The sequence below is a fragment of the Synchiropus splendidus genome, chromosome 4, assembly GCF_027744825.2.
Source record: "Synchiropus splendidus isolate RoL2022-P1 chromosome 4, RoL_Sspl_1.0, whole genome shotgun sequence".
Classification (NCBI taxonomy): Eukaryota; Metazoa; Chordata; class Actinopteri; order Syngnathiformes; family Callionymidae; genus Synchiropus; species Synchiropus splendidus.
In genome coordinates, this window is record NC_071337.1 from 27,019,957 (window position 1) to 27,045,645 (window position 25,689).

A 25,689-nucleotide genomic window follows, 5' to 3' on the forward strand; every position below is an offset into this window, starting at 1 on the left:
TATGTGCCTCTTAACAGACATCAAATTCATCTTTTTTTGGGGGGGACTCCCTTCAAATGCATTCTCTTTGAGTAGACAACACACAGTTCCAGTTTCCAGGTTGTCATTCAGTGCTCCACTGAAACACTAGATAAAATGAAGATTATCCTCTTAAGCATGAAATGCTAGCACCAACGCTTTCACTTTTACAACAGGGCAATACTACTCTTTTACAGGCTTTCATAATAGCTACAAGCAGTGCAGTGCTTCTATGAAACATTGACATGCTTCAGCCAGCATTATACTGTAAGTGTGGCAAGTTCTCGCCTATTACCAGTATGTGCCATTCACACAACTCTCCGATGACAGCCGAACATCTGCCCAATTCCTTGAGCAGCATCAGCAGTGGGCTGCTGGTCCCAAGTGGATTCACACAGGTTCAGTAAACACTGGCGATTAAAGCGACGGAAGGAGCAGGTTTGGATTTTCAAAGAAGTCCAGATGGGCTGTAAATAATGAGTGGGTCCAACAGACGATTCCCTTCAGTATTTGTCACGGTTTCTTAGTTTTATTGAACAAACAACTGGAAGTCTACATATTCTCTCATCGAGCATTCATCCATAAGGGAGTCTGACACTTGCTTCCTGTTAATTCTATAAAAAGCAGAATATTTGATGCTAAAACGAAAGAGATCTACTCCTCTGCGTGGTTTGCTGCCCTCACTACTTCGTGTGTGGGTCTTTTTTCTTATGAGGCTATTTGGTAGAAGTCATTAGCATTAAAATGAATGAACCATAAACAAGTTCTCTCCATTAGAAAACTAGGTTCATTTTGTTGGCAGCATTGCTTGTTTATTCACACAGCAGAGGAGTTTGTTTTGGGTTTTTATTTACTTGACCTAATTCCAGCTTAAAGAAGAAAATGTGTTATGCAGCAGCTATTATTATCTTCAAGCCGACTGTACGGGGAACCACGAGATGCTCTGCTCAGCGCACACCGAAAATACAATGAAATAAATCAATAGATCTGTATTAAAAAAAATGTCAAAGTTCCTTCCCTCCACCGGAAACTGATCTTGGCTTGCTCCTCATAACAGAACAGACATATCCAATGGCGCCTTCTGCAAGCCTTTTCCCGCAGTTGTTCCAGGTACTGTTCTTGTAAATAACGGAGGAGATGCTGTGCTGCACAGACACCACAGAAATGGTGTTTTATCAATGTTCTCTGTAAGATGCGCGCGTACACAATTGTGCACAGGTGACACGATCTCAGCGCACGAAATATCTATATCTATATATATGGAATACAGGGCTTCTTGCTGCCAAGACGTAAAGCCTTACGACATTAGATCAACAAAATGAAGCGCTGACTGCGCTGTTTGACCGCGTGTGTCCTTAACCGGCAGTTTCCACAGGTCCTTCGGTGCTGTGGTGCTTAAGACTGTCCGCCGAGTGACACCGCCACATACACAATACAACTAACGGCAACTTAAGTAGCTGCTATTTGAAGTGAACTATTGGAGCTGGCTGAGGTTTAAGAGCTGATTTGTCTTAAAGTCGCTCGTGGTTGGTCCAAAATGTACATGCACTGGGCGGCGCAGTTACGCACAGGAGAGAAAATCGTTGCAGCGCAGGTTTCAGACTACAATACACAGAGACTACATGCTTAGTCAGGTGAGGAAATTAACTGTGTTGCCAGTGAAAAACACCTGTTTTTTTCTGCATTTTAGACACAGGCTCACTGCTCCATGAGGAGCGGTCATAGAATACGGTAGCCTCAAGTGGACAAAATTCAGTCTCACAAAATCCAAAGCAAAAAAATCCTGAATAATTTGTTCGAAATCTGGGTGACCGCTCAGAGAGTTTGTGGGTTTGCTCAGACACATGAAAAATTAGAGGGAACATTGCTTATACAGTAATGCTTTCCATGCTTGTCCAGTAACCAGAGCACTAAACATTCACCAGTCACTGCACACAATGGTAGTGCTGCGCGAGTGAGTTAGTTCAGGTACATGCTCAACAGAGCAACCCATCAAAAAGATGTTCAATACATGCGGCAGACGTTTATTTTCAGACCCAAATCAAACAATTAATTCAGGCAACGTATGACATGAACTCGTACAAGGACCCACCTAGATGATGCTAATCACGGTTAGCCGCACAATGCTACCTCAGACGGAGCTGCTCAGTATCCTTCCTCTGAGGTTGTACACGCTGGTTTCAAAGAATCAACATGATCGAGGGTTGACTGCAATTTAACTCCAACAGTTTGCTCTTGTGCTTCCTAACGTGCAGAACACTGAGAGGGGAGTTGTCGTGCATTTATTGTTATCGAAGTAAACAAGCCAATTTATACATTTTTCACTTTGCCCAACCTTAACATGAAGCATGCGAATTCAAAACTGCATTTAAACGTTATATTTCCGGTTGCAGAATGAGCACTACTCCTTAGTCTGTCATTTTTGTGAAGTGACAACTTTCTGGGTGAAAGACTATGACATGATAATTTTAAAAAAAAGCATGACACTTGTCATGTTTAATGTTGGTTGGAAGATTGAAAATAGGTTGATTTTACTCAAACCAGTCTAACAGTGAAATCCAGCTAGAATCCTGACTGAAGCAGAGATTCAATATATAACTTCTGATGTGCAGTCTAGTAAACTCAAGGTCAAGAAACTAATTACTGTTTGCTCTCTAGATTAAACCAACAGGATTACTGTTTCGGATCTACAGTGTCTTCTCATGGGAGAAGAATAGACAAAAGAAAAACAATCCATACTGCACATGTCCTTGGACACTTGAGTGTGACAAATCCACTAAACCAAAAAATAATCACATGAACCAGGTCAAAGCCAAGTCAGTCAAAAAATTCCAGAAATACCCGTCAAAACAGGGAAGAATATTGCAGTCTATCTATCCGAGGTTTTGCACTCCAGGCTTCAGCTGCAGATCCTTTGCAGAGGTACAAGGGAGGAGCCCAGAGGAATAAAAAAATCGATTCTGGGTTGACAAAATGAATAAGCTCGCTTCTCCACAGAAACACACCAAGCAATGTTCAAAAATAACTCCATGTTCTGCAGGACTGGCTTTGCCCCAAGCACATTAGATGGTTGTTGAATCTTCCGCCATGAAAAAAACCCCCAACAACTTGTTTTTGTTATAAAATTCAGCAGATATAGATACGTATAGAACACAAAAGGAAATGCAGCTCTTCAATTAAAGTGAACTAGGATGATTCTCATAATGATACTTATGTCAGAGCTTGCACAGGAAAAATGCTGCTTTTTCGCACTGTTTGTCCAAGCAGGCAATGAGGTTAAATGTTTGCTGTTGGACCTTGGTAGGAATGACAAGAAGCAGGGAAGTCAGAGAAAAGGTTTCCTGTGTGACTCTTAATTGTGCAGATACGACGACAAGAAGCAGAGAGGACGGTGTGACCTGGATAGTTAGCTTTCATCAATAATCCAGGCCAGTCAGCTAGTCAGAAGAACTACCCACCCTGCTCATCCCATCATGCATCAAACATCATGTGTTGAGCAACTGGTCTGTTTTAGTGGGTCACATCAGAGGTGGGCAGTTCAATTTCCTACGGGGCCAGGTTTTATATTGTGACCGAGAGAGGCGCCGACCCAAAGACTGGAGGGTAAGAGAAATTTAAAACTAAAAATCAAGTGATGACATCATGTGTGAATATGGACTTATGCTTTAAAAATGCTCAGAAAACGGTGGCTTGTTGTGCTTTATTTAAATTAAACCATATTCCATTTAAAGATTCCTGATGTGTCTCATATAGTACATTTCAAAATGTACTTTCAATTCTGATGTAGTTCGAGGGACAGACGGGAGAAATACTCCTAAAATAGTCAACAATTAAGAAAAATAAAAAAGTTATTTTCCAGTTGCATCATGATGAAAACAATGCACAAGACAAAAATGTCAGAGACAACCATAATGTCAGTTTTATAGTTTTACTCTGACTCCAGGAAGGCTACATAAATACTGTGACAGGGCCGTATTTGGCCCCCAGGCCTCACTTTGCCCAGGTTTGGGTTACACGATCACGGTTTCTAAAGAGGGTGAACTGCAAGGACAAGGACGTATTACTGGAAAGGCATTACCCCAGACTCACACCAAAAGCGGTTGCAGTTTGCAGTAGCCCCGTGCCGCTTCATGCAAACCAGTGACTCATATGAAAAGTGGTTGCTACACAGTGCAGGACGCGGCGGGACACGTCATCACTTCACTGAAACATGAGCGATATGGAACGCAGCGATAATGATGACGCATTTTAAGACACCAAAAAGACACAATGTGCCGTGATTTTGTGTTTAATACTGATTAAATAAGAGCAAGGACCACGCAGTTACATTGGTGTGTGACGTCGGAGGTGCGGTGCTTCTTAACTTACTCCTGTTAGACCACCATTTGCTGCTGCTTATATAATGCAACTAATGTTAATATGTCTTGCCTAGAAGTGAGAATGAGTTGACGTGACACATAAAAAAAAACTGTTTCCAAATGTGTAATGTGTAGACAGAGTCAACAGCCCCGACTACGTTTCTCACTTGTGATGAAAACAGTTATTCAAATGAAAAGGGCCTAAATTTGCAGTACATTTTAGGGACCTCCACTATTGAGGGCATACTGGCGTGATTGAATATCTACTCTGACCAGCGGAGACCCATCCAAGCTCGAGCAAAGGCAGTCTAATAATGGGATCGAGGCAGGTTCATCCTTCAAGCTCAAGAAGCCATCGCGTCTGGGAGAGAGATGGAGAACAGTGATTTCTTTTCCCCATAAATAGTCGCGCTGATCAACAGAACTGAAAACGGAGAATTATACAAACAACTCTTTTCACATTGCCCGACGCCACTCGAGAGTCATTTTGGCATTTCATACGCGCAGATTATCAAGTCTCGGCTGCAGGGAACAAATCTTGAGCCAACTCTTATCTTTTTTTTATCGAGCCTGCGTCTGGCAAGACTTTTCCGTGCTCTTTAATTAAAGAAACCCGAGTCCCAGAAAGAAATAAAAGCATTTCCTAATTAACTACATTGTGTGAGCGTCTTTCCTTCGGAGAAAATTGGAGTAAGAAAGAGGGGTGGAGGGGCGACGCATTTCCGGATATGGCGGCTACGCGACTCAGAGCGCTTATCTCTGGTTGCGCCGTGTGACATGACGTGGAAAATACAGTCACTCTAATGGCTGAGTGGCGCAGGATGAAATCCATGTTTGCTGTTCCAGACGGCGAACGGTACAAAGCTGTGGAACACCTGGGTGGGAAACAGTCCTAGTTTTGGCGTGACTCGATTCACGACCGACTTCCGCCACGTTTCAATCCCTGTCTTCAGCTCCATCATATCATGTTACAACTATTTTGCCACAGCAGTGTGCTGTGAGGTGCCCCACTTTCATAGGCAGAACAGACCGTGAATTACTGCCTGGGGTCCGGCTAAAGTTTAAATATGATTTTAGTGAGTGGCAGACTGGTTTTAATTAATCCCCTAACAGTCCAGTGAGCATGCAGCGGTTTCTGTTGCTCCATGAAATTGTATTTTATCGCTCTTTGTTGATTCCCACTTGGTGAAAAACCATTTAGTTCTGGACACTTCTGAAATTGCTTTTTTTTCTTCTTTTGAACAATACCAGCCACTACAAAATAAGTTTATTGGGGAAATGTGTTGTGCTATTGTTTCAATGTTCTTATGTTTCTAAAGGCATCGTAACACTCGGGCCAATGTGGGGTGCTTAAGATAAAAGCCTGGATTCTACAGTCAGAGTGACTGCAAGCAAACTGCTGCTGGGCGCGACACGCGTCCACAGAACTGCACGGTTGGATGGGCTGTCCCGTGCTGACACGATCAATGGCACGATTGGTGACGCATGCAAATAAAAACATCAATAACAATGGCAACAATAAAGAGATCACGTTGGTCCGGCGACGACTGAAGTCTTGACAGACCTCCACCATGGTTTTAACTGACAGCCAAAGGTAAACATAAGAGAGTGTTTTCATCACTTTTTTCACAAGAAAACAGCAGAAACATGGCATGTATTACAGACATTTATCCTTGCTAAACTCACAGTTTGAACAATGCGACATAGATATTGACAGTAGAGCGCATTGTATAAAAACAAACACAATCATCCTGAACCTTATTTTCATCAGCCAGACGGCTAAATTATTCATAAATAGTCTGGTCATCTGCTTACTTATAAAATCTGCTTGTAAAATCAGAGCATTTTCTTCAGGATGACAGCTACTGGATCACACCAGTAAAAAACAGTTGGAATCTGACACTACTTATTAAAACAAACCTGTCTATCACTAAAATCAGCTGTTTATCAAAAGTGAAAGCTTGAATTATTCAGCACAAGGACACATAGTGAGTCCCGCCATGTGCTCCCTGACGTTCAATGCTTTACGCTCAACATCGTCAAATCTATCGAAACTATACCGAACATTGTCCACAAATCCATTGGCAAGAGCTGGCTGTTTTGAAAACGTGTTGAAAGAAGAAGAATGCCATTGCAGCCGTGTCGCCGCGTTCGCTCTACACAGTGCTACTGACAGTTGTGTGTGTACACAACAACAAAAAGTGGAGGTGATGTAGAGATCGTCTTTGGTCAAGACTTACGTTTATGTGTTTCTGCACCGAATGTTTTCATCAGAGCAGAAATCCTCAGTGCAAAGTTTGAACCTCAGTTTGATGGCGAATTACTTATTAGTTGTCAAAGCTGGCGCTGACTTCCTACTCTTAGAAATGTGGCTTGAGCCGAGGTTGTGGTCTTCACATATTCATTACATCATTCAGATCTTTCACATTCTTCATGAGAGTGGTGAGAGATACTTTTGGGGCTGTGACGTATCAAGGGGAAGGCAAAATTGTGTCTAGTCTCCTCCACGGCACAAGTGGTGTGAGCTGCTGTGTGAACATCTAGCGCCGCTTGGAATAAAACTCTTTAAGTCAGATTAAGTCAGACTGGTTTTCTGCCTGTTATTGGTGACCATTCGATTTTCCAGGTACTTTGCAGGTGTCTTGAGTAGTGAGTGGTAACAGCATTAAACAAATAATCTGAATGACAAAATGAATGTGATCAGTGTAGTAGATTAATGCAATGGCTTAGATTCACAATTCAGATGCCAACAATATTCTGGGGACAACAGGCCTCGACCACTTTGATATTGGCACTAAATGACAAAGCATTTTTGTGCAGATTCAGCAGATTTGTTGGCTGCTCTCGAGTATATTATTTCATATTTGTTCAGACACACGAGAAAAATAATCTGCACTTAAATGCCAGGTCATCTTCTTTGGCCTTGACGCACTGCTGATCTGAGTTTCTATTCAGAGCTCCGGTCTTATCAGTTTTCAGTTTTTGAGAGTCGGCCAGTGGAACACAACTGGAGGATAAAACAAAAAGTCAAGAGTCATCAGCTGACATTTTCTGATCTCTAAAATCTGGCTTCACCTTGGGTGCGGAGTGTAGTGACCCTGAACTTCAAATACAGAAAGCTAAAGGTGAAGAGCATGTTTTGAGCTGTAGCACAGCTGTGCTCCAAGTGAGCTCCAGCTCCCACTGCTAATAGAGATAATAACATAATTGGGTATTAACTCGTGGCAGTCAGTAGCCAAAAAGTAGAGATCGAGGACTTTATTGACCTTCAGAGGAATAATGTATGACCGCATGTGGCTCTAACTATTTCATAAACAATAGTACTTTTTCCTTGTTGTTTGAGGTACTATGTTCTTCACTGCTTTAAGATGTCAGGTATATTTATTTATTTTTAACAGATCGTAAAACGTTCCCTCCAGCGAACGCATCGCATCACAAAGGCATGGAGAGTTGTTGCTGTACCACTGCAGCACTGAGCCACCTCCAAATTATCAACCATACAATGTATATAGCGGTCAGAGCTAATAATTCAGGCAACATCAGTGATCATATTATTCAATGGAAATGTGCTTGCATTTCTTTCCCCTTCCATATTTCACCCCAAATGGGAGAATCGAGGAACAGGCAAACAATGGGCGTCATAATGCTGTAATGAACAGCATGGTGCTCCTAACAGACGCAACGGATTTACAATGGACGTATTGATAGAAGCGTGATGGGGAGTACGGTCGCATTCAGTCACTAACTATAGAGCTCTTAAAGAGCTATTCATTCCAAGACGGATGACTGAGTTTTTGATTGTTTGGAGGAGAGCTAGTTCTGTTGATTGAGCTTTTGTTATCTGCACAGCGTTTAAGTCGTAACTTGCGTCTGTCGTCATCATGACACAGTAATTCGTAACTTGCTCTATAATCAATAATGCTCGTGATAAACTAACCCCACTTAAAAATGTTTTACTGTGCACCAAAAATAGGTAATATACATTAAAAATGACTATAAATAATACCACTCTCAGACCAGTGTTACCTTGAAAAGGTAATCTTTTTACTCCCTTAAAAAGTAACCATTTTGTTACTTGTTGGTTTTACTATCTAAAGCTTGGTTACAAGTTTCTTTGTTAGGTGCATCCAGCAACAGCCATTTGTCTCCATTTACAGTACTTAGTGTATAACCAAAAAAAAAAGCAGAACCTTCTGGTCTAGGATATAACTGTCCTTCTTTTGATTTACTTTTATATGTCACCTTAAAAAAGGTTGACCTGGTCTTGCCTAATCATCTTTTCATTCCAGCTTCAGCTATTTGAACGCACAGTTGATTTTTCATTCTGACATATTGTGTTCATATAATATTGGATGTAAAATCACAAAAAAATAAAAAGAAATTTCTCCCCAAATGTGCAACAAATCATTTTGATAAATTTGAATGTGTAATTTTTAAAAACTTACATATAAATTCAGACGTCATTGTGAGTGTGCGTGTGTGTGTGTTTAAGCATATCTATCCCAGTGAAGGTATAATTTTGGATGGTCTGGGGAAAGCATCATGGCAACGAGCAGTCCCCACAAAAAGAGAAATACAAACGTGTGTGTGTGTGTGTGAGCGAGAGACAGAGAGCGGGAGAGAGAGAGTCATTGTTTACCATTACGTCTTTACATTATTTACAGTGTTAAATGTGAATTCTGTGCAGCCCGCAACATGGTTTGAAACTTGTTTCACAATGTGGTCTCAAAATCCTTCACGTTGACCCAGTGTCTCAAATGTCAGGAAGAAGAAGCCCTTGGCTGGGACGAAGCTATTGAAGAACTCACCACAGCTATATTTTGTTGTTCTGTTTGGCACTAAGGCCAAAATCCCAAACGCACTTCTCCAGAAATGTCAACGTTATTAGTAGTAATGGCTGGTGGAGGCAGCAGTCACGGATCAAACGGTCTCAATGCTGGGAGGTTAATTGTTATTGGAAAGTGAAGCTTTGGGTGTTTACAAAACTTAGAGGAAATTCAATAAAATTGTTTGCTCCGAGGCGGCTGCTCAATGAGACCTTTTCACCGTTTATTGGCATTCCGGTAATTTGCTTGACTTCATATCTGACACAATTAAATGAAGTCAATTGAATGTCGACAACTTTGACCTGAGGTGCAAAGTTAAAATGTCAAGTTGAATCCTGAAGCTCTTATTTTTTTGACACAAATGAAGGAGGAACCATTTCAAGAAACTTCTTAGTCATCCAGGTTTTGCCAGTAGTTTAGAGGGTTTGAATGATATCATGAAAGTGAATAAATACATTCAAATTTAATGAAGCACGTTTTTGAACAATAGCTTTGTCACACTTTTGTTTCACTCAAACTGTAATGTGAACAGAATGTACACTTGTTTATTATCAAGTAATGCGTGGTCTTCTTGACTAATATCAGAATCTATAGATTTTCATTTATAATGATCTATGTCATGATTCCTCCATGTGTATTTCCACCCATCTGTGACCAGTTAGGTGCACTCAGAGCTACACACCATACTAATGTATGTCGATTTGTTTTTACCATCATTGAGTTTTTATAGTGCAGAGTGTCAAAAATGACAAAAACATTTTCTAGAAAATGTCATCTCAGCTAGCAGCCTCTAGAAATTCACAAATCTATGTGTAAAGAAGATATCGTTGACATGTGCAGTTCAGCCAACAGAAGGGACGGAGGAAATATCCCCAACCCCAGATACGTCTCTGCAAATCCTGATGGAAGGAAAAAAGGATTCAGTGGCGGGCGACAGCAGGATGTGACCCCACCTCAAAACCTGCCAAGCCTAAGCTGAGTTATAAAGTGAAAAGAAAAAAAAAAATGTCAGCAGAAGCAAGAAGAAAATGTGGGAGCTAAGCAAGCAGCTTCCCCTGCCATGCGCTCATTGTTAAATTTCTCCAGACAGTATCGACATCCCAAGCGGTAAACAAGTCTTTGGGCATTCATCATCGGCTTGGCAGCACCGGGTGCAAACTCACTGCTTTTGATTGAGGGGCCGAGGTGAGAAAACTAATTTAAAAGCGTGTTCATGTGGCAGACTTTCTTCCATATACTTTTCTTCCTCTGGTGAACACATTTAACGTCACACTATGCCAGTAAGCTGGTGTGACAATGGATGGTTTTTGGGGCACAGTCGGTTCTGGTCTCTGTGTGTGTGTGGGGGGGAGGGAATTAAACAGCTGCATGTTGGTCTTTTAATAACGCCAGCACCAAAGTGATGGGCCATATTTGGCATCAGACTATGAAATGTGGGTTTACTAACGCGGATTCCATTCTGGGCCCAGAACAACGGCCCAAATCTGCACAGCTAATTCGCAGCCTCCGTTGTCTTCTCATCAGGTCCATTGTTCCCAGCAGCAAAGAGAGTGAACGTTCAATCCTGTGAATCACTCTTTTAAGGGTGGAAGTTCAAGTGTCTTAAGGGGATTCAAAGATGTTCCATGTTTTGGATCTTGAAATCCTTTTCAGTGTGCTGTTCTCGTCCTGGCAATATCTTGATGATATAGGCAGCGCTACTTCCACAGGGACGGGCGAATGTGCCGCCTCACCAGTTATTGGATGATCTATATTTAGAGTTCTTTATGTGCAATTCTCTAAGAAGCTAGGGAATGATTCATCACGGGCACCATGCTTATTTGTACCTAATCATCCTCAGGAGGCAAGAAGAAGAAGAAGCAGAAGAAGGAGAAAAATGTAGGAAGGTGCGGCTTGTCATTTGTGAAGAGGGAGATATTTGTAACAATGGTAGACAGCACTGAATCATTTGCTCACTGACATACTTTAAGTGGCATTTTGTACCTGCTTCCCTGGCTTCTAAAAAAAAGGCTACTGCGAACAGTTGATGTTTAATCTCATCTAAACCATGTTGTCATGATAACCTTGAAGGGCGCATGGGAATAATGCAATATATATGTGTGTGTTTTATTTTATTATTATTGTTGGAGACGGCGTGCTGATGCACATGTGATAAGGTGGAAGTGATGGGAGAGAGGAGAGAGCACTGTCACAGGTGTGAGGACCTGAGTGGTTAGTTCTTCATGCGACCGGCTGAAAAGTGGCATCCGGGACATTCCTACTTTTTTGGTGGACTTTGGGACAGTTTGAATTTCATGTAAACCTTCCAATGACATCTAACGTTCCATGTTGAGCGTGTGCTGCAGTTTCAGTAAAGGGAGGTGATTTGTGTGTGACATGTTACAGTTCAGACATTTATGATAATCTCACAGATTTGAGTCGCCATTTCAATGAATTTATCTCAATATATTTCTAACTCTACCTTTTCCTAATACTACTAACAATTACTAACACCTTTTCCAGTGACCATCAAATCATTTACAAATTTATTTTAAATGTTATTACGATTTTGCTCTGTCCACCGAGCTTGAATTTCTTTACTGTTGTAGCTTTTTGTTTTTCTTTTGCAGCTTTCATTTAGATTTTTTTCCCTCTCAGACAAGTTTGACCAGTTATTTTTACTAAACAGCAAGAAGCGAAGGAATCTTTCTGCATGGATGTGGATTTAGTCGACACGTCCGTCAGCTCAAGCTTGCTCGTTCAGAGAGACAGCATGACCTACTTTCCACATTTGGACTTCCGAGGAACATTTGAAGAAATGCTGCTTAGCTGAAATGATGAATTCTTACAAATACAGTGCGGCAGATTCCCTGGGTAGCACAGTTGTATTTTTTGAGGTGATAGTATACTTAGCCCCCCGAAAGCAGACAGTTTAGATGTGGTGGTGAGTGTCGTACAATGGATTTTATAAACAAATTTCATGTAAAAAAATAGATTCAAAGCAATGCATCTTGATACCATGCTGTTCAACAGGCTTTTATAAAAACGGGGTTCATAAATATCAAACATGAATTTGGAAAATGCCGATTAATTTGTTTTAAATGATGTTTGTACTTCAGGAAGAAGTGCAAAAGTACATTTTTTTGTGTTTTGACCTAAAATACAGAGAAGCTTTTAATAGTTCCAATAACATACATTTTTTAATTAAACTTGACATATGTCGTTGTTCTGTACATGGAACGTCTTTGGAATCAGAAAACGTGTTGCATTGACCGTTGTGTGTGGACTGCCACGTATGAGAACACAAAACACTTCTTCTTACTACCACTACTACTGCTATAAGTGACTGTTATAGATAGATACAGTTGTATTTGTTGTGAGACATTTCAAGATAAGACTGTAAACTGGGCTTTTTGCATTAAATATCTGCATTGAATATGTGTGATGTGATTATTGAACACATAGCAGATCAGTGTATTGAATTTAATCATGATGTTATGAAAGGGCATCAGTGGCATCTGCAGGTTATATAAAAAAAGAAAAAAAAAAACAGATTAAGATTGAAAAGTTTCCACACTTACATGGTATTTTGTTGAGCTCATTCATGAACTTGTCCTTCAATTTAGAGAAGGCCTCATCCTTCTGTCCAGCGCCTGGACCCGTGATAATGGTGGTGTTGATGCCAGATGTGGAGGAAGAGGCGGAGGTGGGCACGGGCGCTGCCGCCGCCAACGCTTCCCTTCGACTCTCGTTCATCTCGCTGGGCATCTAGCGCTGGATTCAGAGGTGGAGACGAGACAAAAGAAGAGTGAATTTCTTTCTCTTTTTTTTTTTTGCGATGATAGATGTACGTCAGCGTTGCAATCTTCTTTAGTCAGATGAGTGAGTTGACGCAAACCGTGTAACCAGCTGCTGGCTTTGCTTGAGTAAACATCAGCTGCGATCCAGAATAAATTGGCCGGCACACTGATACCTGAACAAAGCCACTCAGTCATTGGTTAAGCTCCCGATTAGCATCAGAGGGCAAAGACGGGATGATTATTTATTACTCTGCTACAACACAGACAGTAGGACCCGGCACTGCCAGACACTCAGTTGACATGCAGTGTGTTCACTAGTCACCCCCAAAGGAACTGTAGACTGTGCAGAGAATCGAGTTGGTCTCATCGCACAAGCTACCGCACCAGGTCTTTGTGAATACCAGGTGAGGTGCAGATGACTAATGTATCACGCGTTCATCACAGGCGTGAAAGCTGCTCTCACCTGAAGATGAACAGAGGTGTTTTTGAATTGCTTCTCAGAAACAAAGAATTCTGGATGTGAGTGTAGAAATTAAATTAAGATGCTCGAATGAGACATGGTTTGCTGTCGCATTAGCGAATCACCTTGAAGTGGAACTGACTGACCTGCTGCATGCCTACCTGGAAATACAGTGGCCAAATATGAGGGATGAAAAATGACATAAATGCATATGATTATTATTGATTTACATTTTGTTATAATCAACATATTTTGTATTTAGTTTTAAAAGCATTTCCTCATTTATACGTCCGTGATCTCATCCTTTCGGTCATGACCCAAAGCTCGTGACCATAGGTGAGGGAGGGAACGTAGATCGATCTGTCTTGTGACTCAGCTCCCTATTCATCACGACGGTCCGATACAGCGACCGCATCACTGCTGCCGCTGCACCGACCCGTCTATCAATCTCACACTCCTCTTTTCCCCTCACTCGAGAACAAGACCCCAAGATACTTAAACTCCACTACTTGGGGCAAGAACTCTCCACCGACCTGGAGAGAGCAAACCACCGTGTTCCGGTCGAGAACCTACCATGCCATTTTCATGATTTTTTTTTTTGTCCCTCATACAGCAGCAGAGGTGAAATTCCACAGTAGTGATGATTCCTTGAAAATATTCTTAAATCCACATGGAACTGCAGAACACCACCAAAATTAAATTATATTAAAGTTAGCCCGTTTCGAGGCTATCATGCCTGATGTGCTTTTGATTTCCGACGTTCATTCTCTTTCCGTGGTCACCAGGGACTGAACCTCTAGTCACCTGGGGCTTGTTCACAAGTGAGGGAAAGGAAGGCAAGGCCTTCTTTAAGCTCATCCACAGGTATGGTCCACCCTTGCTTAAGGAAGAAGGGCTTGGTAAGGTTGAGAGAAGACAGTGTAGGAGCACAAGGTACAGTGGAGTATAGTCTGTCACGAAACAAGTAAAAGACATTTTCTTTTCATTCTAGGTCAATTGCCAAGTCAAATCAAAGTGACAAATCTGCTTCCTTCAACAGCATTTTCTGTCAGCATCAAAGCAAAAGTGTGAGCCGTGTATCCGAGCACTCGTTCAATTATGGTATTGTGTTCAAAGCAGATCAAAGCCTCAACCGTCCCACTACATTATTATGTGTAATACACTGGTAATGCTCAAGTACAGAGTAAAAACACACCTCATCCTTCACTGTCCATCACTTTCTATTGGTGAACCGAACCGAGGTCAGGGTGCACAGGCATCACTCCAGGAAAACCTCTTCTGTGGGCTCCATCATCACTTCACCATCTCCTGGGTCTGCCCCAGGGCCTCCTACATGTTATACCATAAACACCACACCACCAAAACTGGCTCCAATTCAATGCATTTGTGGTGTCTTGTCATCAACTGATATTTTTATTTATTGTTATGATTCTCTCAACTATGGTTATTCGCTGCTGTCCTGTCTCCATTGAAAAAGTATACACCATCTAAGTTGCTTGTGTTGTGACAGCAAACATTTTATCTTCCCAAAAACACACGTCACCTTTGCCGCAGTCATATTTGCTATTTTGTCACTTGTTTGTAATGGGGCACGAGTGCTGGCAAGCGACATGTAATTGAAATTGAAATGCGACTATCTGAATGTGGCTTGTCTCCGGACGTTGAAGAGCCAAGTGGAAGCATTCATCGTAATGTAATCTAACGGAAAAACACGAAGGGAATGGAGCTTTAAAGAGCTGACTTTCAATTTGCGTTTCTTTGAGTATAAAATTACTTCTGTCGAGGCAGCAGGGCAATTTGGATCCACAGCGGCGCATGAAGTGTTTTTAATATTAATGCTTGTGTGATATGCTTCAGCTATTGGAGCCGCGTGCGTGGCGACAGAAAAACAAGACATTCTAGTGACAGTTTTTCACCTAGCTAGTTTGGTGTCTCAGACACTCACCTGAGCAAATGTCATTTGTTATTTTAAAACATCTAACCTCAAAAATGTTTTTTTTTTAAATCCACCAAGCCACTAATTTCCATCCATAACACTATTGGCATGTCAGCACGAACAGTCAAATAAAAATGAGCTCAAGCGGACGGCAGGGGGCAGTAGCACTGTAAACCTGCTCGCACAACACACGCTGAGAAAGTTGTCGTTGCTCACCTTAGATTTACTGGGTGAGGGCAAATGTCAATCCTAAAACGACTCAAAAGATGTGCAAATGAAAAAGCTGAGGGAGAAGGTGCAATGTACAAACACTATTTCCACATGAAGGCTATATTGACTCATACAAACACTGGACAGGTAAATGGATTGAGCTCAATACAACATGACCATCTCTCCTTTAATATTGGAAAAAACCTCAATAGAGACTCACACAGACTGACAAGCAGCTCCTTAATTAAAAATTCTTTTCAGCACTTAAACATTATCGACAGCCGGGAAGTCAATACAATTCTGAGGAGAATCTAAAATGGCGACAGTATTGATTTGAGTCCGATTTCCAATTGTTATGAGTGTGACATTTAAGTCCAATCCAGTTGGTCTGTCTGGTTCTCAACGGAAATCTGTTGTCTCTCTGTGCTCTCCATCACACAAACCCACAAACGTGAGACAATATGAGGCTCACACTTGATAAGTACATTTTTGATTTAAAGGCCATGCTGCTCAAAGAGAACTTCCAAGTGTCAACAGGTCCACTCACATGAAACATAATGTCCTTCTGTGAGGTTTAGCAGAGAAACGCTTTAGAAAACGGTTAGTCCTTCATTTATTATGAGTCACACCATGCTTAGGAAACATGACTCACAATAAGGAGAATTCATATTGAGGTAAAGAGCAGTGTTGAACTTTCCTTCGTCTTGAGGATTACGTTTGAACGGAACGCTCACTCAACCCTTCCTCCTTGGTGAACAGACACCTACGCTCGTACATGCAACTCAGCCGCCCCGTGGTCTCCTTTTCAAATGCGGCGAGGCCAGCGTGGGGGCTGAGCTATTGAGAGGCGCGGTTGGCAATGACAGAGATACTTCAACACAGGCCGTGGCTTTTTCGGGTGGACAATAACGCTCTGCGGAGAGCATGTGGGCGGCTCCAGCTGCAGAAATAAAGGGGCATTCACTGAGATGTGTTTATTTCTCATGTGGTACAAAGACACAATATTACCGTGCAAATTTCAAGGGCTTGAGACAAATAAAGACAAGATAGCTAACAATGCTGAGTGCAGTTCAAATGTTATCCCAGAGCTGAAAACGGAGACAGGCGTTTCAGTGGGTGAAAATTGATCTGAGTGGAAAAGTATTTGTAGACGTTACATTTAAAAAAAAAACAAAACACCATACTGTATGCAATATATATAACCTTCAAGACATAGGGGGTTTCTTTTCAGTCGAAGCAGCAGTGTCTACAATACATAAGGTGCTTTAGAACCAACACCAACCACATGAGATTCAAGTCTTCGGACGGTCTCTGAGACAAGATTGATATTTTTTCAGCTGTAATTCTCACAACCATGGCTAATTCACTCTTCTGATGTTCTTCTTGCACATTATATAAGCGACAGGTTTATAAAGTGTTTCTAAAACGGTTGACTGTGATGTTATTTAAAGCAATGGCTTTCTATAAACGCAGGAAATGTAATAGGAACTATCACTAAGGCGGCAGATGAAATCCATTGCAGCATTCTCTCCGTCTTTGGTGGCGCATCACTCAGGTGTAAAACCACAACCCAATTACAGAACTGCCAGATGGCCCAGCATGTCCCCAACCCCAGTATGAGCTCCATCCATCCCATCAACACACTATCATCCTGTAACTGGGTCAGTCCCCTCCCTCCATCTTTCGCCGCAACTCCTCTATCATCGTTTCATCGGCCTTCCGCTGTAGTTCCCTGCGCCGATCCTTCATGTTTACCAGTGTTACTTTGGGACATTCTCCAGCGCAACTCAAGGTTATTGTTGGGATAAATAGACGCACCTCATCGCCCAGTCTGAGGTCATTATTCGGACCGACCGTTGGTGTCTGGCTATTCTCAGTGCTCCCTCCAGTTTTGGCAAATGTCACACCTCATGCTGGTTGGGGGAGTGACAGCTTCTGTCAGCATCGCCCTGCTCTACAGCTGACCATTACATTTTATATAGCAGCAGGAACGACACCCAAATTCAACAATACTTTGCGACACATAACAGTCTACAGTCGCCTGATCAAGAACATGAAATGATTCCAATGAGCGCATTTATACAATTTGCTGAGCCCGATAGGCTCTGTGAGCAATCATGTCGCGTGGCAATAAAATAATCATCCACAAACTGGAGTACGATATGGGCAATATAATTACCCTTGGTGTAATGGTTGAAGCACAAAATTATATACTTCAGCTGTTCATTTTCAACACAGTCTGGTTTCTTTTTGCAGCACAGTCAGAATGGGCTTTATGATATGGGTTTGGAAACATGATCATGCATTGACTTGGCAAGCATGCAACGTTGAAGGAAAAAAAAAAATACATTTAAGTGGGACACATTTAATTTGAGCGCTAATGAAGGTCTGGAATTTTGGCAATATGATGAACATCCCAGTGACAGAGCTGGTCCAGCTCAAATCACTCGCATGTCAAGCTGAAAGAATGGTGCACCCTCCTGGCAATAATTCAGAATCTGGGACATGAATACATGCGCTTTTAGAAAACAGTTTCTAAAGGTCTAATTACTGATCATGGAAAAGTCTTTACATGAAAAGCAAATGGAAAACATCACCCACTAGACACCATTATTCATGCCCGGGGTTATAGCCATAACATTTATGAGTAACCCAACTTGGTCATAATTGATCTAAATAGTCCCAATTCTGTTCTAATGAGTTAAAAGTGAGAGTAGCTATTTATTTACAGCCTTGATACATAAGGACATGAGAGTGTTTTAACACATGAAGCTTTCGGTGTCATAAAGACGAGTGAAACAAAAAAATATATGTCCTTGGGAACATCAAACAAGGGCGCTTTCACACTGCGGGTTCCGTCTCAAGACAAAGCTCTTTCGGCTCAGAAGTCCGAGATGTGAACACAAGCGAGTCGGGTTTTGGCCACGGGCTCAATCCCAGCTGGAGAGCTGTACTTTGTCTTGGGAAACTCTCAGCGGATGGTGAGCTTCTCGCCTCTGGAGACTCGGCGCTAGATGCTGGAAACTATGTGTACAGGGCGACTTCACACAAACATGATAAATGCCGGGCAGTAAAGGGTCTGATCGCTGTCTGGGCACACAACATAGTTCAAAAACAACTTGTCAAACTCCCAGAACACTGAGGTGTGCAGCTGGGAACTAAAGGAAGATTTCGCTCGGGAACAGGAGCACAGCAGTCCGGGACTCGCAATGTGTGCGGATGTTTGATAACTCACATATTTACGCCTTTATTACGCTGATAATGTGTGATGGTATGTCTTTGTTTTCTGCACCTAAAGCATCAAACAGGCCGGTTCAAAGTGCATTTGTAAAACATTTCCGAGCCGTCGCGTGTCACTGATGTCAATGGAAAAGACTCTCAGGTCCGTATTAAGAGCAGAGAGAGTAAGGGAGCGCTGGTGAACAGGACATGAGTTAGTGAACTGGCACATTAAATACTGGTTGTCAGTCATGTGCCCACCATCTGCTTGAGGAAACTATCTTTGTACAACTCGCACTGGCACATGCACAGGGCAGGTCTGCGTGCATTAGAAGCTGCCACCGGGTGAGAGAATAAGATAAGAGACGGCTAAGATGGCCCACATGACCACTCCCCCTTGTCCAGAACTGCCTCTTTACTCACCTGAAGCCAATCTCTGAGGGTAATGGAACTGGAAAAAGTTATTAACCCTGCTTTGCAGCAAGGGCAAGACAGCTCCATTAAGCCAGTGCACAAAGATTTCCCCATTTTCAATTACCTCTTCTAAAGCAGCCTTGTAGTCCGTCAGAAAGAGAGAGGGACTAGCCCCACACCCGGAGTGGCTCTTATCGTCAGCTGTTGTTCCTCATACAGGCTAGTCGTGGGCGCGTACATTCAGTTAGCATGTGAGGCAAACACAGCACACCCACCGGAAAATAGGTCTGTCATCTAGGGACTTGAGAGCACAGACAGGTACAATAGTGGGACACGACTGAGGGGGAAAAAATAATAATTTCATGGAGCCAACAGACCTTTTAAAACTTTACTTGCAGTCATTTATTGTACCATTCAGGCGAGTCTGATTAGAGTAATGAGTCAAAACCTGACATTACAATTCCCTAATCAGGGCACAAAGAAGGCGGACGGAATTTGGTGGCACCAAGAATGGATGACTGTATTCCATTATTCAAATACTGAGGCTTCATCTTAACCTACCAAACCATGGCATCATTTGAAACAAAGCTCACACATCTAAACAGCAGTTAGAATGGCTCAAGTTCAGCATGTACCTCTCTGCAACTATACATGAATATGTCCTCAGTTTTACTCATGGAAGCAGGTGAAGGTAAGATGAATGGAGGGGAGTGAAGGGAAGCAGATACTTTTCACTTCGTGCTGTCTGTGTTTATTCCTGCTTTGGTGTATTTACATACAATCAGCTAAGGATTCTCTGTTTCACGCAGACAAAACAAAGATCTGATTTACCAAAGTGAGTTAGAAAATGTAATGCAGAATATTGTGTGCAGTGCTCAATAAGAATCAGCTTTCTTGCCATGGTCAGCGGGGATTCCACCAACTAGGAGCTTGTCAATAACGTGCAGTCAAAATGAAGAAAAACACAATATAATAAAATAAAATACCAGGCAAAGCTTGAATTAGCTGCACCTTTAATGACCCCTGACCGAGTTGCTTGCTGGATCTGCTGGCTAAAGGGGGCAGTGGGGAGGTGGACAGGGTCAAATATAGCAGTGCCTGGGGAATCATGTCTTTTAGAATCAGTCTGATGTAGGAGGTGAGGCCAGGGGCCGGGCTGTGACAACTACTAGGTGACTCACGTAAATATCAGGAGGGCAATTTCCTCAGCCACTGCCAATGTAACAGCTACCCTGTGGGGAAATCTGCCCGGCAACTGCAAAAGAATGTGGAGTAGGGAAAGCCACATAGCTCGGAGGGAATAGTCGATCAATACTTCGAGGCTTCATAAGGCAGCGATGCTCATTTATGATTCAATTTCCACCCTTTTGAAGTGAGTCAAGTGTAATTCTAGTTGTAGTTTTGCTAACAGCAGCAGTGAGACTCTCACTGAAAAATCATCTGCACATGGCGTCTCTCATTATACTGATAAGAAAAATACATATATCAACATAAACATAAGCTATTAATTACTTTGATTTTACATTGAATAGACCATCAAAAGATCATTGAAAGATCTGCTGTTTAAACCCATAAATGCCTGAAATTACAGACCAAATCATCGATGATTTATTACAGTACAGTCGCTCTCAGGTATTGTAGCCACCATTGCCTTTTATCAGCTTCCACAACATGCATGACTAAGCACATAGCTTGCTTTCGTGCCTACAGTATTAGCTTCCATTAGTTTCCATCCGTGATATTACAAAGACAAATACAATCGTTGTTGTGTTGTTATTCAGTATCATTTCAGAAGCAATGCTGAGCAAACATGAAAACATGTATTTATTCCGCATCCACTCCCTGAGATTTTCTCTTCCCTGCCTTTGTCTTCACGCCTCTCGCCTCAGCATTCGACCCCCTGCCGAGCTCAGCAACCAATATCAGAACCGACATGGTTTCTCAAATTATCAGCGGTGAAGTATTGTTGGAGACTGCAATGTCACAAAAATAGAGAGGTTTCCAATGGCAATGTAAGCTGCTGTTGCTTTGAAACTCTGAAACAACTTTGTTTCAAGTCAGAAGACGTTGAAACTAGCCGTCGACTGCCACATTCCATGAAGACATCTGCATGATTGTGAGAGTCATTTCAAATGGCAGATGGCCTTCTCAGTTAGCATAGGGTGGATGTAAATGCTGCGCCTCATATGTTGAGCAAGAAGCTCATAGCATTTCTAGTTCAATACAGGTGGCATTCCTGATGGAGGCCACGATTAGTGACTCAGTAGCAGACCACAGTCTGATATATCACAGACATGCCTCTAATAACTGGCCGTCAACGTTCGTTCACATCCCAGTTCAACCTTTTGTTCTTCATTTAAGATGTACTCCCTCTCACTCACTCATCATTTCCCACCCCTTGCTCCAATTCATACTTGAGTCCATCACCCTCCTCCTTGATGTCTGGATGTCTGGATTGAACTAGCAAGTTTCTGAATAAAATTAAATATTCAGGAGAATCTGTTGTCTCTGGATTACAAAAAAGATAGATGTCAACTATCTAAAGCACAGAGTGGCGCTTTTGATCACCTAACCCTAACCCTAACCCTAACTAACTTTGCAACCATGCTATGCCAAACATGTGCACCAGGGTGTAAGTGTACTGGGAATGCTCCCCCGGCCGGACATGTTTCACCGTCGCCCACAGAGAAGTGGACGGGGCCAGGCACAATGCCATCGAGTTGCCCAGCGGAGGGGCGCCCTTCCTCCAATCGACTCCCTCCTCCTTCGCATACGGTTCGTATGCGTCGGCCGGAGTCTTGATGGTCGCCGGGGCCTCCATGTCCTTCTTCAGAAAGCCGCACAACGACAGTATCTTGGGGCAGATGGTCGACGACCTCCTCTTGGGCTTGGTCTTGAGCTCTGAGGGTCAGGGTCCTGCGGGATGTTTAATCCCAGACGCTCCATCCCAGACGCTCCATCCCCGACGCGAAAAGCTCCGGCCTATCGTCGAGGGGGAAGCGTTTCGGTGGGGGAGCGGCCGCTTCCTCCTCTTCGTCCTCAGTCGGGACATCCCGCAGAGCCAATTCCTGCGAAAGCGCGGTACTGTCGGTAAACAGACGCGGCGGTTCCTCGTCCTCGTCGCTCCCGCACTGGGGCTGCTTGGCCTTGCCTTTGATCTTGGCCTGCAACAGCTCGGGCTCGGGTGGCTTGGCCTTCTCGAGCAGGCCGCTGAACCACGAACGGAGGGTCTCTCTCCTCCGCCGTTCTTCCGCAGGGATGTCCGCGCATGCAAGGCATGTGTCGTACTGCAACACATGCTGTTATTAACCACACTATCCGTCTGAGAGACTAAGCTGTTTACATACATCTTAAATGTCTGAACTTAGATGGACTAATGCCAATATTTGTTTTCTGTCATGTAAACATACTCACTGAAATGTATCAACAAATCAGCATCCTTTCTTTCCTCTTGCATCCTACCCTCCCAAACCCTGACAAGAGCAAGAGTCAGCTCCTCTGCAATCTCTTTGAACCTCTGACGGTTTTCTTTTGTCGCTCTGCTCCTTTTATACTTGAAGCAGCCCTCGCTTTTACAAAATGTTAAACATGATGGAAAGAATTGGTTGAGACGTGTCCAAAGCAAGCGCTCCAATTTGCATCACGAGTCTCTACTGAGAATAAATTGGATACCTTCAAAGCAGTGCTTTGGAGATTCCACGGAAAACAGCCATTAGTCTCTGTCTTTCTTAAAGAGAGACGTTTACTGTTATCTCACTGGCAGCATCATTCAACACAACCACCTTCCTAAATCATACTCCACGATGCCTGAGTGGCTTGAAGAGTGAGAGTGAGCTCATTGACAGTGTTGGCAGATTGACAAATGTGGGGTGTTGAAATAAACAGACTTTGTGACCCACCATGCTTCATCTATCACAAGGAGTCTTTGACACCGGATTAGTTCAGATTTTCTCATTTGAGAAAAATGCTCCCAATTGTGAGCTTGCCATTATCCATGTGACCCGAGGCGTTGAAAAAGGCTGGGAGATCTCTGTCATCCATATGTGTGCCGCATGAGACATCTCGTCTTTATTGCCTTGGCACAGGTTTAACCCCACACATGGTATATTCTGGATACTATCAGACAGTGCACTGCTCTTGTGAGTCTGTAGATTGGGATCAGATGCAGCTTAACAAGGCAGCCTGTGAAATTGGGTTGAAATGGCTCTTGAATAATACAGTGGAAAAATTAAAGTGAGAGAGATTGAACACAGACGGGCGGATGTGAATAAAGTGAGTGAAAATGAGGCACGGAAGATGCTAAGCTAGCTAGAAAATATCTCCACAGTTTTATATTTTCCTATGTTCACCATATAGTCACATGAGAAAAAGTGGATGATAGTCCACTGAGCATCCATCCACTTATTCAAGGTCATGGGGTTGTACAACATATAGCAAGTGCCCCACTGTGCCTCTCTCTGGCAGATGTGTTAGCCAAAGCCTCACCCAGAATCAGAACTCATTGCTTATGGATTCTGATTCGGCAAGGAAACTGGATCAACTGGTCACACCAATAGCTTTGTCTTTCAGCTCAGCTCTTGCTTTTCATCCATCCTAATCTTTCAGCGATAAAGGACTGAAGGACCAGTGACAAAATCTGAGGCTAAAAGTCCAGTCCCCGCTCGAAACAGGTGCTAAATATTACCCAGAAATACAAGACAAGACTCTGACTCTGGTTGTAAAGTGAACTAAAACTCCGCTTTAGTGCACCGTAATCCAAGTTTCTTGCGTAATACTGGGGTGGCTACGACTTTGATCATGACGTAAAAGAGTAGAGTAGATCCTATGCCTTTAAAAGAAATGGAAGTTGGCCAATCATCCTCACTACAACATTTGTCACTGTGGAGAAAAAAACTCATAGTGATCGGTCCTCTGGTCCTGATCGTCATGCCTTTCCATGTCGCGCAGCAAGACAACCAGTGTCGCAGCTCATATGTACAGGAGCTACACTACAGTACACCAATTTCACTTAGCGTTTTACCTATCTGGCATGGTCATTGCAATAGTATGTCATAGGCCTGGGAAGTGTGGAAAACCCTAATCCAATGTCTTTGTAAAACATGCAGTGTTAGTATCATTCCAACCAGACCAGTCACACCTCGAACTAAATATATTATCAGTACTTCTTAAACCAGTCAATGCCGCGATCATTCTAAGACCAAATCGTAATTATTGCCGTCTTCTTTCTGGAAGTCGACCCACTGAACCAAAACATCTGTTGTTAAAGTGTCTCCATGGTCCGTCTCTGCCTCCCACAGCCCACATGATAATTATCGGCAGTGGCAGTGAGCAAACCAGCAGCTTCTCATCCAAAGAATGCCAGAGTACATTTTGGAACTGCATGGTGCTGTTGTTAAAATAAATGAGCCCCTTGGGGGTCTATGTTATTTGCGCGTCTCTTGCTAATCCTGCCATCTTATTTTAATGGTGTAAGTAGGGTGTTTTGAACTTGGGGGGTGTCAGTGGTGCTGAGGTTAAAAACACAAGTCTGGTAGCTTGGTTAATGCTTGAATATGATCCTTCAATCGAAACATGCAACCTCAACCTGCTGACTTGATACATTTGAAAAAGGAGGAAGAAAATATTCTATGGTTTAATGATAGCTGCACATGTTTGTCACTCTCTCTTCATACCCTGAACTTTCTGACCAATGTTGAATACTTTTTTTTCAGGGGAAATTATATGGAAGAAGTCAATCACTTCACAACTATGTCAGTCCAGCATGTCCTAATCTGAAGTGAATTTCTTTGTTAAGATCAATGGCGAACATCTCCACATGAGATTGAGGTGTAGAGGTCAACCAAGTTTTAACTCAGAAGTTTCATTAGTTTATCTACTGTTTCAACTCTGTTGTTTTCATTGTCACACACTGAGTGTCATCAGTTAATGTGAACAATGAGCTGGGACAACGTGAAGCAGAACAGGCTGCTGTGATCATTCTTATTCAAGGCAACAGCAGGAGAAGTGAGGGGAGGAGCTGGATTGGATGGCTATTTTCCCAGTTTGACATCCCTGCATCAAGCCAGTTTGGCAGGCACAGAATGCCAGTCGGCCTCCACTGGGCAGTACAAAGATAGCAGCTTAAATCCGATCACACCAGAGGACCATTGTTTGAGTCCAAAACCTCGCTGCTGTCCTCCATCTGACAGCTTGGTCCTGAAGACGTTTGGACTTTGTTTCCTCTATTTGTTTCAAAAGTCGTGATCATTTATGTGTCAACATTTTATTTTCTATTTTCCTCACAGTCCGGTTTTCAAGTTCTTGCCGTTTGCACTCAGAGAGGCCGCGATCTTAATATTGTTTTGCATGAAATGTATTGTGATAATGAAATAAGGACACTGGTGGCGTTCCACACTCACTGGTGCCGCGCGTTTGTCATGATAAATATGCATGAGGGGCAGTTTAATCATGACAAATATGCCACACAGTC

At 42.7% G+C, this 25,689-nt stretch overlaps 1 protein-coding gene across 3 annotated transcripts in view; it reads right to left on the bottom strand.

The window, feature by feature from the left end:
- Positions 1-25,689, bottom strand: part of syt1a (synaptotagmin Ia) — a 137,392-nt gene that overhangs the window by 30,587 nt on the left and 81,116 nt on the right. For all 3 annotated transcript variants that reach the window (XM_053863121.1, XM_053863124.1, XM_053863122.1), the window contains exon 4: positions 12,763-12,955. In XM_053863121.1, coding sequence (XP_053719096.1) covers positions 12,763-12,949 — 187 coding nt within the window. In that variant the 5' untranslated portion in view covers positions 12,950-12,955. The remainder of the gene's footprint in view (positions 1-12,762; positions 12,956-25,689) is intronic.